The sequence below is a fragment of the Anomaloglossus baeobatrachus genome, chromosome 11 (genome assembly GCF_048569485.1).
Source record: "Anomaloglossus baeobatrachus isolate aAnoBae1 chromosome 11, aAnoBae1.hap1, whole genome shotgun sequence".
Lineage (NCBI taxonomy): Eukaryota > Metazoa > Chordata > Amphibia > Anura > Aromobatidae > Anomaloglossus > Anomaloglossus baeobatrachus.
In genome coordinates, this window is record NC_134363.1 from 153,379,105 (window position 1) to 153,393,055 (window position 13,951).

Consider the following 13,951-nt stretch of genomic DNA (forward strand, 5'->3'; position numbering starts at 1 on the left):
CTTCCACCAGGGTGGCCAAAGTAGAAATGGATGCTAACAGAAGCAGGGTCTGCTGGGAAAGCTCCAGTATTTAACCTAAATGGGCGTGGGCCCAAAACAACAACAGCTGACCTGCCCTGCTCAGAGCTGCTGGCAACAAAACCTGAAATTAACTCATGAGATATCAAAGGAAAGGAAACCTCATTTAAATGAGGAGACTAGCTGGAGATGGGAGGCTCCAGTCCTAAGACTGTCACTAGTCCCAAAACAGCAGGGAGATGACAGTGACAATTACAGTTCATTTTCCTGTAGAAAATTTCCGCTAATAAGGGGTACCAGTCTTGCTGTCCTGAGATCAAGCAGCTTCTCCACCAAACAGGTGTAATTAAACCAGCCCGGTTTCCACACAATGTACTCTACTAAATCTCTCTAGCAGAGTGGGAGCCCAGGTGAGCACTTAACTTGGACCGGCTTAGCCAAAGCTAGCAAGGTGCATGTAATCAAGACCTGTGGTACTAGGATTTAACCCAGTCCTACCTGGCTTTGCTACACTAGTTTTATTTTTGAAAAACATTTTAAAGGGTTTGTCTGGCCTATATTGATAATGTATCGTAAGAATTGGTCATCAGTATCAGATTAGTGGGGGTCTAATGTCCAACACCCCCAACCATAAGCTGCTTTCAGCGCTGGTAACTGCTAAATGTAAAAGATTGCATGGAGGCAGAATGGAACAGCGCCATTCACTGTGCAGTGGCTGTGACTGAGAACTGCAGCTCAGATCAAAATCAGAGCACTATGTCTGCAATAAGTAAATTACCGTAGATGTATTTTTTCTTACAAGAGAAAGCATAAGGATTTGCATTGTCCTGAAAATACCCATTGATTCTCACTATGTTGATCTATAAAAAGGACTCATTGCATTTCTATGCTGATATCTTTTGTGGACTCTTCACGTCCTACTTAAAGGGGATGTGTCATTAGAAAATGAACTATTGTTTAAATCATGTTTTTATAGTATATATACAGTATATTTTTTTACATTTTTAGCAATTATTTTTAATATTACTATATTGAAAAAAAATGCAATCCTGCAATTTTTTTGTTTTCACTGTTCATTAAACTTGATAATATACTTTCTGTTCTGTACACCAGCCACATGGGCGTACGAAGCAATACACTGCCTCTGGCTCCTTGACTTTTACAGAAGAGTTTTCTAGGCATGTTTTAGCCTAATGCGGGCGTCACATGATACGATCTATCGTGCGATCGCACGAGCGATCGTACCCGCCCCCGTCGTTTGTGCGTCACGGGCAAATCGCTGCCCATGTCGCACAAAGTCGTTAAACCCCCATCACACGTACTTACCTGCTGAGCGACATCGCTGTGGGCGGCGAACATCCACTTCCTGAAGGGAGAGGGACGTTGGCGTCACAGCGACGTCACACAGCGGCCGCCCAATAGAAGCGGAGGGGCGGAGATGAGCGGGACGTAAACATCCCGCCCACCTCCTTCCTTCAGCATTTCCGGCGGGACGCAGGTAAGCTGCAGTTCATCGTTCCCGGGGTGTCACACGGAGCGATGTGAGCTACCCCGGGTACGATGAACAATCTGCGCAAATAAGATTAAACGATTTTTTAAAAAATGAGCGACGTGTACACGATACACAATTTACAACCGATTAAGAGTCACTCTTAGGTGTCACACGAGACGACATCGTGAACGATGCCGGATGTGCATCACGAAAACCGTGACCCTGACGACATATCGCACGGTAGATCGTCTCGTGTGACGCCTGCATTAGGTTCTTGTGAGGGGGAAGGGGAGGAGGTGAACCATAACATAATTTATTGTGAATGGTGGATTGTGTTACCTTTTGCATATAGAGGTGTTATATGTCATTGGAATCCTGTCTATGATGATAATGAGACTGCTGAATCGTCAAAACAGGAAGTCTGAGACTATTAGTCTTAGTGGTCAGTGTGAAAATCGTAAGATTTCTTACCTTTTTTTTAGATAGGAAATGAATTAACCAAAAAATCCACATCTGATAATTGTCATGACTCACTCATTGCTCTGCTCCTGCAGAGCCACCGTATGTGTTTTTTTTCCTTCTGTTGGTATCCTCCGGGGGTTAGGTCATTTGGGAGGAGCTATACTGTTCTGTCTTTTTCCAGGGATCAAGCTGGTTTATCTTGGAGTTGTTTCTCTCCGAACGCCGCCAGTAATAGTTCCTGCTTTGCAGTGTGCGCTTCCCAGTACTCCGTCCCCTAACCTCCGTCCGTCCCGTCTTGTTTGACTTCTCTGTCTCCCTACCCTCTCTCCACTTCGTATCCTCGCTCTGCTCCCTCCTCTATGCTTACTTGTCCTCTTGGCTTCTGACCTTGGTTTCTGCTCTGACTTTGTCTCTGCTTCCCTTCGGACCTTGACTTGACCTCCTGGCTTCGGACCCTTGGCTCTCACCTGACTTTGGCTTTGCTTGCTCCTCTGTACAGATGTGAAATCCCAGCACTGACCTTCGGCTTATCGACCACTCTATTACATCCCTGCACTGGTGCTAGTCATCTCTAGGAGGCTTGCGCTAAACTGCACTTAGGAGCACTACATCCTCCATGTGTTCCTGCGCCCCCTAGTGGAAGCATCACAATAATTTTTTTCAAGACATAGATCAGCTAAGGAGGACAGTACGAGCATTCATTTTAGTCCAATGAATTTATTGTTGACTTGTTTCATTTACAGAATCACATCCACTGTCTCCTGTGACATGGACTTAACAAAGTACCCGCTGGACGAGCAGGAGTGTAGGTTGGACCTGGAAAGCTGTAAGTGTTTAAGCCTTTACTTTATCTTGTATTATTACATTTGTCTTAAGTTACCGTAATACATTCATTTTTAACAAAGGTAAAGAAAAAAAATATTTTTTATGCTTAGTCTTGCGTTAATGCGGTTGTTCCTTACTCGGACAACCCCTTCTTTGTTTCCCCCAAGTAACATAATAACACACACTCACCTCTGATTCCAGTAATGTCACATGATCCCTGCTTCCAATCAGCAGCCACTTCACTGTCTGAATCCGACATCTAGAGGAAGTGAAAGAGCCGCCATAGCTCTTACTTTTTCTGAATGTCAATTACATCCCATCCCTGGGAGAACCAATGCCGACACTACTGGCCGGGTACTGCACATCCGCCACCTATTGATTTGAATGGGAGGCGGTTATGCAGTTCCCCGGCAGTGGCCGCTATCAGATACTGGGGCAGCTCCAGAACTGAGCATTCCCGGCCGCCTCCTACCAGTGCTAGCACTGAGAACCGGGTGTCTGACCCCGGCCGATCAGACATTAATGACCTATCCTAAGGATAGGCCATCAATGTAAAAGTAGTGGGCAACCTCTTTAAGGAAGTTAGCTTAGGTCTGGAAACCTGGCAGTCGAACATGGTCATAGCCTAAGGCCGGTGTCACACTTGCGAGTGACACGCTCGAGAATCAAGTAGCATCACCCGGCATGGCCTGCCGTTCTCTGGACAGGAGCATAGAAATACATGCAGCGGCACGCTCATGCCCATAGAGTGACAGGCCGTGCCGGGTGATGCGACTCGATTCTCACACGAGACAGTCGCAAGTATGACACCGGCCTGAGTCTTATGCTCTGATTAAACAAAGAATTGTTTAAAAGAACTAAAAGTCCTCATTGGTTGATACCTTTTAATGGCTAACTGAAAAGATGGTAAAAAATAGCAAGCTTTCAAGACTACTCAGGTCTCTTCATCAGGCATCAGGAGTAGTCTGGAAAGCTTGCTATTTATTACCATCTTTTCCGTTAGCCATTAAAAGGTGTCAACCACTGAGGACTTTCAGTTCTTTTAAACAAACAATTTTTTGTCTATCTCTTAGCTAACACGGTACAAAAGATATGTTTTATCTGCTCTGATTAAAGAGTGTCACAGCAGACGTGCATCTGAACATGGAAGCCCCAGCTTAAGTTATTGTAAACTATCAGGGAATTCTGACTTAATAGCGTTTCATTGAAGGTGTCATGATCCAGAGTAAAGAGTCTCTAATAAAAAAATGTGTCCTTCACTCCGGAGGATCCAAGAAATCAATGAATTATGCTAACAGCATGCTGATTTTAATGAAAAGCTTCATTTCTCCCATGCTGATGCGGCAGGTAAATTGAACACTTGCTACTATTCCACTTATAGATTACAGCTGATCACTGTGGAGTCAAGCAGAGGCACATATTGGGAATAATGTATGATCACAGATCCTTTCTATCAAAAAATGATTAACTTAAGCAAGCAATATCCTAAAAGTCTGTCACCAGCTTTCTGCCTCCTAATCTGAAAGCAGCATAATGTAGAGACAGACCCCCTGATTCCAGTGATGTCCCGCGCTGTTGATAATCCAAGACAGTATAACACCGGGCAAAGAGTGGATAACATGCAGTTTATTTGCAGTCTATGCGTTTCAAAACCTTCTGGGGTTTTTTATGAGGACAAAAAGGTTCCTTTGCTTCCTTCCTCTCAATGTGGGGTACTAACTCTCAACCTGCCCCCATCCACTATCTTGGATCTTGTCCTCAAGCTCCAGGGTCTGTCTCCTTTCCCCTAACTCTGCTCACCTTCACCCAATTTTGGTCCCAGGCAGCTCTCTAGCCGGACTACTCTCTAAGCCCACCAGGGTGAGCCGTAGGCTCCGGACCTCTTGAGATTACCTCATGGTTCCTTGACTTGCCATAGCACCAAGGTCTCACGTCTTCTAATACTTGAACTCTATTCTAGACTGGCTCCTCTCAAGACCTTCCAACTTTCCTCTTTCCCGTATCTGTCACTTCCCCTGTAACCGTACCTCTTCCATTCTGCCGCTATCTCAGCCCAACCACTAGGTGGCACCGTTGGTGACAATCCCACTCTTCTGTATCTGGACCCTGCACCCAATTAGCAACACAACATATTAACATATCCAATTAGAGCTTAATATAACACAGAGTACTTAACATAATGGGACATGCCCACCTTCTACAATAGCATATCCTAGTGATACATTTACCCTATCTACGATAGGAAAAAAACTATATTCATATATAGGAAATATGTACTGGTATCTTGACGTTCAGTGATACACAGAATAAGGACTCGTATAAATAGTTATTACCATACTTTTTACTACTATTGGGAACAATTCTACTAACAGTATGAAAATTCACAATTTTAAATATATAATATATATATATATATATATATATATATATAACTTTTGTACCCTTGTGTCAGGCAAGACAAATAAATAAATGCATTTCATCTGTGTAAAATGGAAGTGACAATGGTTTGCCTAGAGCAATACTAAGAACGGAGGGAGCGTTGGAGTGTCACTGTTAGGCATTGTGCTTCACTGACCAAGTTATGTAACATCGTTCATGCTGTACGCCATAAAATCTCCTTGTCTTGTCCTGTTTATGGTGGATTAATACTTTTTCAATATTATCTAGATGGCTATTCTGCTGAAGACATTCTCTACAACTGGTCAGAAACCCAGAACCAGATCCATGGACTAGATAAGCTTGAGCTTTCACAATTCACCATTACTGACTACAAGTTCAGCAAAGAGGTGATGAACTTCAAATCAGGTAATAATTAGTGATGAGTGGGCACTACCATGCTCAGCTGCTCGGTACTCGTAACTAGTGATGAGCGGGCACTACCATGCTCAGCTGCTCGGTACTCGTAACTAGTGATGAGCGGCCACTACCATGCTTGGGTGCTCAGTACTCGTAACTAGTGATGAGCGGGCACTACCATGCTCGGGTGCTCAGTACTCGTAACTAGTGGTGAGCAGGCACTACCATGCTCGGGTGCTCGGTACTCGTAACTAGTGATGAGCGGGCACTACCATGCTCAGCTGCTCGGTACTCGTAACTAGTGATGAGCGGCCACTACCATGCTTGGGTGCTCAGTACTCGTAACTAGTGGTGAGCGGGCACTACCATGCTCGGGTGCTCGGTACTCGTAACTAGTGATGAGCGGGCACTACCATGCTCGGGTGCTCGGTACTTGTAACTAGGGATGAGCGGGCACTACCATACTCGGGTGCTCGGTACACAGCTGTAATCAATGTGTAGCAGCCGCTAACAGGTACTGCAGATTAGCTCCAATTCGATAGATCATTTAAGAGTCCAGCACCTGGCAGTACTGTCCTGCAGGATATGGGAGTGGCCACTACACACTGAATTGTTCAGCAACTGCTTTCAAGGATTGCATTTGGCAGCTACCAGAGATGCTAGCAGCTATTTGGAAGGTGTCGGACCCCATTGATCTGCTATTGATGACCTATCTTAAGGATAGGCATCACGCTAGGTACGGGGAGGTACCAAGCGCACAGCGAAAAGTAAGGGAATGGGACCCCTGAGTCTAGGGAAAAGGAAGATGGTGACTCCTGATCAAACCTACTACTGGTCCCTGTGTCAAGGTATAAATTTAGTTGAAGATAGCTAATGGTATCTTCGTTTAGGATATTCAGAGGTCGGTGCCGTATTAGCTATATATCAGAGATGATGTTAATGAATCAGACAATGATCACACAAGACGTGTTCTCTTTGAGCCAGCGTCTCCAACTGAAACTCGTGTATTGGATAGATTCAATTATACAGAATGCATCATTGACCTTGGGACTAGAACAGAAAGTATTCCACTCCTCAATTTTTCACAATATGCTGTAAAATACATCTCTGTTCGTTATACATTCTTTCTGTGTAAAACTACTGAAAAGACTTTTGCTCATCATTATAAAAACTTTTATTGTTTGTACATCTGTTCACTCATCCTTGGTAACCCTTTCATGACTATACAGCTTAAAATTATATTATAGGTCTATGCAATTGCTATATAGACACACAGATATTTATGCAACTACATCTACATTTTGATTATTTACATACACAGATAATCTTATTACGTTAGAACAAACAAACTATAGCTCAGGCCACCTCCACACCTGGGGTCCCTCACCACCCTAGATAGGTTCTGTACCTATGCGCTGAGCTGGATACCTCGCCCTACGTATCCATAGTGCTCGGCCCTAAATAGGGAACAGATGAGATGAGCTCTTCGTCACCCCCACTAATCACTATAGAAGATACAAGGAGGACACACGGGGGAAATGCATGAACTACCTATCTACAGATGACTAAAGTAGATGTTAAGCAAAGCTTTCTGCAACGATACCACAGAGGAGTACAAGCCACCTGCTTGCACGCAGGGCTTGAATAAACTGAATAATATCACCAGCATCAGTCCAAGGAAGGAAGGGGTATATAAGCACCAAGAGGATGCTGATGGTCACAGCTGGGTGGAAGGTGAGCTCCTGCTGGGTCCAAAAGGAGGAGAGATGAATCCAGCAGGAAAACTACCTATACCAATGAAAACTGAGAGCAGGAACAATGGAAAGTCAGGGAGCATTCTGCACAGCCAAATGCTGTGACCTTCTATGGCCAGAAACCATATGACTGTCTATCACCCGTGACCCACCAGTGACAATATGTTATCAATACATTGTGTCTGAACAATTCCTTTAAGGCATTTCCTGACTATATCATATGAGAATACAAGGGAATACACCTTTAAATGTTTTCTTTCCTCCGTACACATTTTATATTTTTTCCATCTCTAAATTTCTAGACTAAGCATTAATTTCTCTGAGCAAAGTAAATCAATGGAAGGATTCTAGCACATTTCACATAAATTTCATTACAAGAGGAGTCTTTCTCTCGGTTATATATTTCGGTGGGTGAGATATATGTCTAATTTCTGGTGTCACTCTCTGCAATCAATATCCCGCTGTTTACTATTCAGCAGATCAGCATCCAGCAGCCTTCATCAGATCAGCGGGGTGTCCTGTATGGAAGAGAATAACAAATCAACAATAGTTTTTTGAGATAAATTTAAATAAAAATTATCCGCTCAAGAAGAAAGCAATCTTTTTTTTAATATCTGTGGAAATATCAAATTCTCCAGATGGTTCTTATTTATATTTTTGATCTTCAAAAGTAATAATGCTTAAAAAATAAAGCACGCTCAACAATTGTGCTGCGAAATCCAATAGAGCCCAGACCCCCATGGATGAACAGGGCATCAGACGTGCTACGAGATGGCAAAATGTTTTCACATTTTAATTCCACTTTTAGTTTATAAAGACTATCCACATTCAGTTTCAGGGAAATCAGCAGGGAGAAGTCTGCAGAGCTGCTCCTTCTGATTTCTCGCTGCTGGCTTTGCTTGATTGACAGGTCTCTCCCTATTTGCTTAGAGACATGTCAATCAAGCCAAGGGTAGTGCCTTTTTGAAATAATAGAGTCAGTCAGGATTTCCTGCCGCCTATGTTTGTGGAAGCATATGTAGCGCCCCTGAATACATCAGGGTACTACAGGGAACTGCATCCTTTTCCCCAGGGTGCAGGACCTACCCCCCGTGGTTCCAAGTTCCCAGAAACCGGTGTCACCTCTATCAGCAACACAAACCCCAACCCACACCTCACTTCATGACCTGACAGACACACCAGTGGGTTGGTCTAGCTGGAACAGGGTCACCCACCTAGGGGTCAGGCAGACTGTAGGAGGTACGAAGTGAGTCTAGAAAAAGCCATCTAAGTGAGAGGAGCTGGAGTGTTAGCTCCCGGGGAGCTAGAAAGACCGAGATTGGGTCGCAGACAGTGGTCCGGGACCAGAGGAGTCGGTGACCGGGTTCAGGGACGTCGGTCTGAGGTGCGACAGACGCGGTGTAGGAGGGACTGCAGGTACCATAGAGGGACCCACAGAGCTGACCGGAACCGAGCACAGCGGGGTACAGGACCCTAGGTCAGGAGTCGATTCAACGTCTTGACAATTAGCCTGCAGAGGAAGGGGGCCTTCAGTGACCTTCCCAGAGCTCAGAGACTGAGGGCATCAGCACAACACTGGGGACAGGGTTTTCCAGAAAAAGCAACCCACTGAAGTCTCAAGTGCCAGCCCTTAGGACAAGACTTCACTTAAAAACTGAAGAGCTGGACCTTACAGCTTCAAGCTATAGGGACCCACACAGACACAAAACTGTGCACGGAGGAAGGCTCTGGATTATTAAGTGACACCAGTGGGAACGGGTACTTGGACGGGCTCCCCGCAGCGGCAGCGGCCCTCAGAGACTTTCGTTTACCTACAGCGTGTGTGTCTCCTTCATAATCCCCATCCAGCACCACGACTACCCACAGTGAGTACCCTGATCCCCCTGCACCCTGCTCTCCCAAATAACTACCAACACTCTGAGCCTGCGGCCTTCCCAACCTGTGGAGGGACTAACATCAGGCTGCTTAACCCCATCTGCCCCGGTACTCCTTACAGCAGCGGCGGTACTCCCATTACCTCAACCCACAGGTGGCGTCACAACCTTATCCCTCTGTAAATATCCCCTTTTTACGGATCACAGTGTCCGCCAAGCCGGGTCCGGACCCCCACGAGCCACGATCCCGGATCCGAGCAGCCCAACTAACACTGGGGCGGTAGACATAAAACTGCTAATAAGTTCCTTTTAGTACCAGCAGAGACAGGTGAAGATAAATCATAAGGTCTACGGGACTCTATTTTTAGATGTACAGTTGGTATCTTAGTTCAATATTTCCCTTCAGGTGTTAAAACGGCTTGTACCATCCTGGCTGCTTAGAAGATTAACAAATCACATACAAATGAACCAGTATCCCAGCGATCAGATTTCTGATAAGCAGACATAACCCTCCCACAGAATACTCAGTGCAGAGCATTTTACCAATGAAGAACCCACCTTCAGAACTCTGCATTGTGCTGTTCTTCGATTATTCTTCCTGAAAATGTATGAATAAATTAATAACTGGGTCACTGGCGGAGACAGACAGAAAAGGGCCCCTGTGCAAGAACAATATATGGGCCTTTTACAGCCCAAGGCGGGCTTTGCACACTACGACATCGCAGGTGCGATGTCGGTGGGGTCAAATTGAAAGTGACGCACATCCGGCATCGCATGCGACATCGTAGTGTGTAAAGCCTAGATGATACGATTAACGAGCGCAAAATCGTCGTAACTGTATTCATCGGTGCAGCGTCGGCGTAATCCACAATTACGCTGACGCGACGGTCCGATGTTGTTCCTCGCTCCTGCGGCAGTACACATCGCTGTGTGTGAAGTCGCAGGAGCGAGGAATATCTCCTACCGGCGTCACCGCGGCTTCCGTAGGATATGCGGAAGGAAGGAGGTGGGCGGGATGTTTACATCCTGCTCATCTCCGCCCCTCCGCCGCTATTGGCCGCCTGCCGTGTGACGTCGCTATGACGCCGCACGACCCGCCCCCTTAGGAAGGAGGCGGGTCGCCGGCCAGAGCGATGGTCGCAGGGCAGGTGAGTCCATGTGAAGCTGCCGTACCGATAATTTTCGCTACGCCAGCTATCACACGATATCGTACCTGCGACGGGGGCAGGGACTATCACGTGCGACATCGCAGCATCGGCTTGCGATGTCGCAACGTGCAAAGCCCACCCAAGAGTTCATCAAAATGCACAATTTCACCTGTTTTGGAGATGAAAATGGGTCCCCTTACCACGTGGGCCTCTGTGCAGGTGCACAGGCTACACCAGTGGTATGTCCATCCCTGAATTGGGCGTTACAATTCTCCTTCTCCATAGGGTTTGTCCCAATGTACTCTATAAAGACCAACTTCACATATCTGCAATTCAAGGACTAAAAATGCCAGACCACTCACAGGTCACCTTACTCGAACTAGCAACGTCATATATGACTATGAAGCTGTTAGTTTGGATTAGGGGTACCCACAGTCAGTGCGGATATTGCTACCTGTACACACTGATCATGAAATGCCCACGTGTCAAGCCAACCATATTTTAACAGGAGCTTACCAAGTGTTTTACTTTGCCCAATTGCAGCCAGGTATACAGTTAGGTCCAGAAATATTTGGACAGTGACACAATTTTCGCGAGTTGGGCTCTGCATGCCACCACATTGGATTTGAAATGAAATCTCTACAACAGAATTCAAGTGCAGATTGTAACGTTTAATTTGAAGGTTTGAACAAAAATATCTGATAGAAATTGTAGGAATTGTACACATTTCTTTACAAACACTCCACATTTTAGGAGGTCAAAAGTAATTGGACAAATAAACCAAACCCAAACAAAATATTTTTATTTTCAATATTTTGTTGCGAATCCTTTGGAGGCAATCACTGCCTTAAGTCTGGAACCCATGGACATCACCAAACGCTGGGTTTCCTCCTTCTTAATGCTGTGCCAGGCCTTTACAGCCGCAGCCTTCAGGTCTTGCTTGTTTGTGGGTCTTTCCGTCTTAAGTCTGGATTTGAGCAAGTGAAATGCATGCTCAATTGGGTTAAGATCTGGTGATTGACTTGGCCATTGCAGAATGTTCCACTTTTTTGCACTCATGAACTCCTGGGTAGCTTTGGCTGTATGCTTGGGGTCATTGTCCATCTGTACTATGAAGCGCCGTCCGATCAACTTTGCGGCATTTGGCTGAATCTGGGCTGAAAGTATATCCCGGTACACTTCAGAATTCATCCGGCTACTCTTGTCTGCTGTTATGTCATCAATAAACACAAGTGACCCAGTGCCATTGAAAGCCATGCATGCCCATGCCATCACGTTGCCTCCACCATGTTTTACAGAGGATGTGGTGTGCCTTGGATCATGTGCCGTTCCCTTTCTTCTCCAAACTTTTTTCTTCCCATCATTCTGGTACAGGTTGATCTTGGTCTCATCTCTCCATAGAATACTTTTCCAGAACTGAGCTGGCTTCATGAGGTGTTTTTCAGCTAATTTAACTCTGGCCTGTCTATTTTTGGAATTGATGAATGGTTTGCATCTAGATGTGAACCCTTTGTATTTACTTTCATGGAGTCTTCTCTTTACTGTTGACTTAGAGACAGATACACCTACTTCACTGAGAGTGTTCTGGACTTCAGTTGATGTTGTGAACGGGTTCTTCTTCACCAAAGAAAGTATGCGGCGATCATCCACCACTGTTGTCATCCGTGGACGCCCAGGCCTTTTTGAGTTCCCAGGCTCACCAGTCAATTCCTTTTTTCTCAGAATGTACCCGACTGTTGATTTTGCTACTCCAAGCATGTCTGCTATCTCTCTGATGGATTTTTTCTTTTTTTTCAGCCTCAGGATGTTCTGCTTCACCTCAATTGAGAGTTCCTTAGACCGTTTGTTGTCTGGTCACAGCAACAGCTTCCAAATGCAAAACTACACACCTGTAATCAACCCCAGACCTTTTAACTACTTCATTGATTACAGGTTAACGAGGGAGACGCCTTCAGAGTTAATTGCAGCCCTTAGAGTCCCTTGTCCAATTACTTTTGGTCCCTTGAAAAAGAGGAGGCTATGCATTACAGAGCTATGATTCCTAAACCCTTTCTCCGATTTGGATGTGAAAACTCTCATATTGCAGCTGGGAGTGTGCACTTTCAGCCCATATTATTTATATAATTGTATTTCTGAACATGTTTTTGTAAACAGCTAAAATAACAAAACTTATGTCACTGTCCAAATATTTCTGGCCCTGACTGTATATACCTAAAATGCGAAGAGAAGTGACGTGCAAAATATTCCATATATGATCCTCTGGCTGTGAGCAGTATAGAAAATTATGTACAGGTTTGATCTACCAAATATTTGATTAGCACAGTCTGTTCCAGGATTATAGGTTGCCACCAGTGCAATTCATGGGGGGGAATGGTAGAACGTTTGACAGTTCCTTTATATTTCAGCAGGCCAGTTTCCAAGACTGACTCTACGTTTTCAGTTGAAAAGAAATCGAGGGATGTACATCATACAGTCCTACGTGCCGTCCATCTTACTTGTGGCCATGTCATGGGTTTCCTTTTGGATCAGTCAGTCTGCCGTCCCTGCACGAGTATCTCTAGGTAACATTTCTGTGTAATTTTTCTATGGACTGAAAATAACTTTTTTTTTTCTACATTTTTGAGCGAAGGCAAAAATTTTATATATATATATATTTATTATTTTTTTTCCATTTTATTATAAATGTTTATTTTAATTGATTTATTTATTATTTTTTGGATGCAACAATTTTTTTAATTACTTTTGTCACTAGGATATATCATCAGGTGTACTGATGAGTAAGTGTGCTCGCCACTGCTCGTTATTCAATTCGGCATCTGGGTTCTTGGTCGCATATCGAGTGCCGAGTATAATGGAAGTCAATGGAAAACTCAAGCACTTTTAAACTCCAATGCTCGATCAAGTAACGAGCAGTGGCGAGCACACTTGCTCATCACTAATTAGATGATCCCAGGAATTTAGAGCACTGTACTGGTATTTTTTAAGCTTTATGCTCCTCACACTAATTCCATGGGCACAGAATAGATCACCAGGCATCACCAGACAGCAGTACTCCATGGGTGATCACATTACTTCTAGAGAAGAATACCTCCATAATGGAGCATGTGTTGTTTTTCTTCTCATGAGTTCACATGGAATTATGAGAAAAAGTTAGTAATGTAGATGTCTGATAGACAACTATCCATTATTAGCATTGTTAGCACCAAGGCTTGATGTCAGCTGTGGTTTTAGACAATTCACAGCTGAAATCAACCCCAATAATTATTACCATGATTGCCAAGGCACCACGGCATCAGGAAGAGCCGGGTACAACACCAGAATTGGAGCATCTCGTAATGCTCCACTCCTGTGGCAGCTGCGAGGTGGTATTTTTAGGCTGCGAAGTCCCCAATAACCATGAACCTTTCTAGCCTCATAATATCAGCCCCCAGCTCTCTGCTTTACCTTAGCTCCTTATCAAAAATAGGGGACCCCACGTTGCTTTTTTAATTTAGTTATTTATGTATTTGGTTATTACAAAGCTGTATGAACTATCCCTCTATTTATCTATCTATCTATCTATCTATCCCTCTATCTATCTAT

General features: G+C 44.5%; 1 protein-coding gene across 3 annotated transcripts in view; it reads left to right on the plus strand.

The window, feature by feature from the left end:
* Window positions 1-13,951, plus strand: part of GABRD (gamma-aminobutyric acid type A receptor subunit delta) — a 56,303-nt gene that overhangs the window by 27,641 nt on the left and 14,711 nt on the right. For 2 of the 3 annotated variants that reach the window (XM_075328828.1, XM_075328826.1), the window contains exons 5-7: window positions 2,716-2,798; window positions 5,465-5,602; window positions 12,775-12,930. In XM_075328828.1, coding sequence (XP_075184943.1) covers window positions 2,716-2,798; window positions 5,465-5,602; window positions 12,775-12,930 — 377 coding nt within the window. The remainder of the gene's footprint in view (window positions 1-2,715; window positions 2,799-5,464; window positions 5,603-12,774; window positions 12,931-13,951) is intronic. The other variant, XM_075328827.1, reaches the window with a different exon arrangement.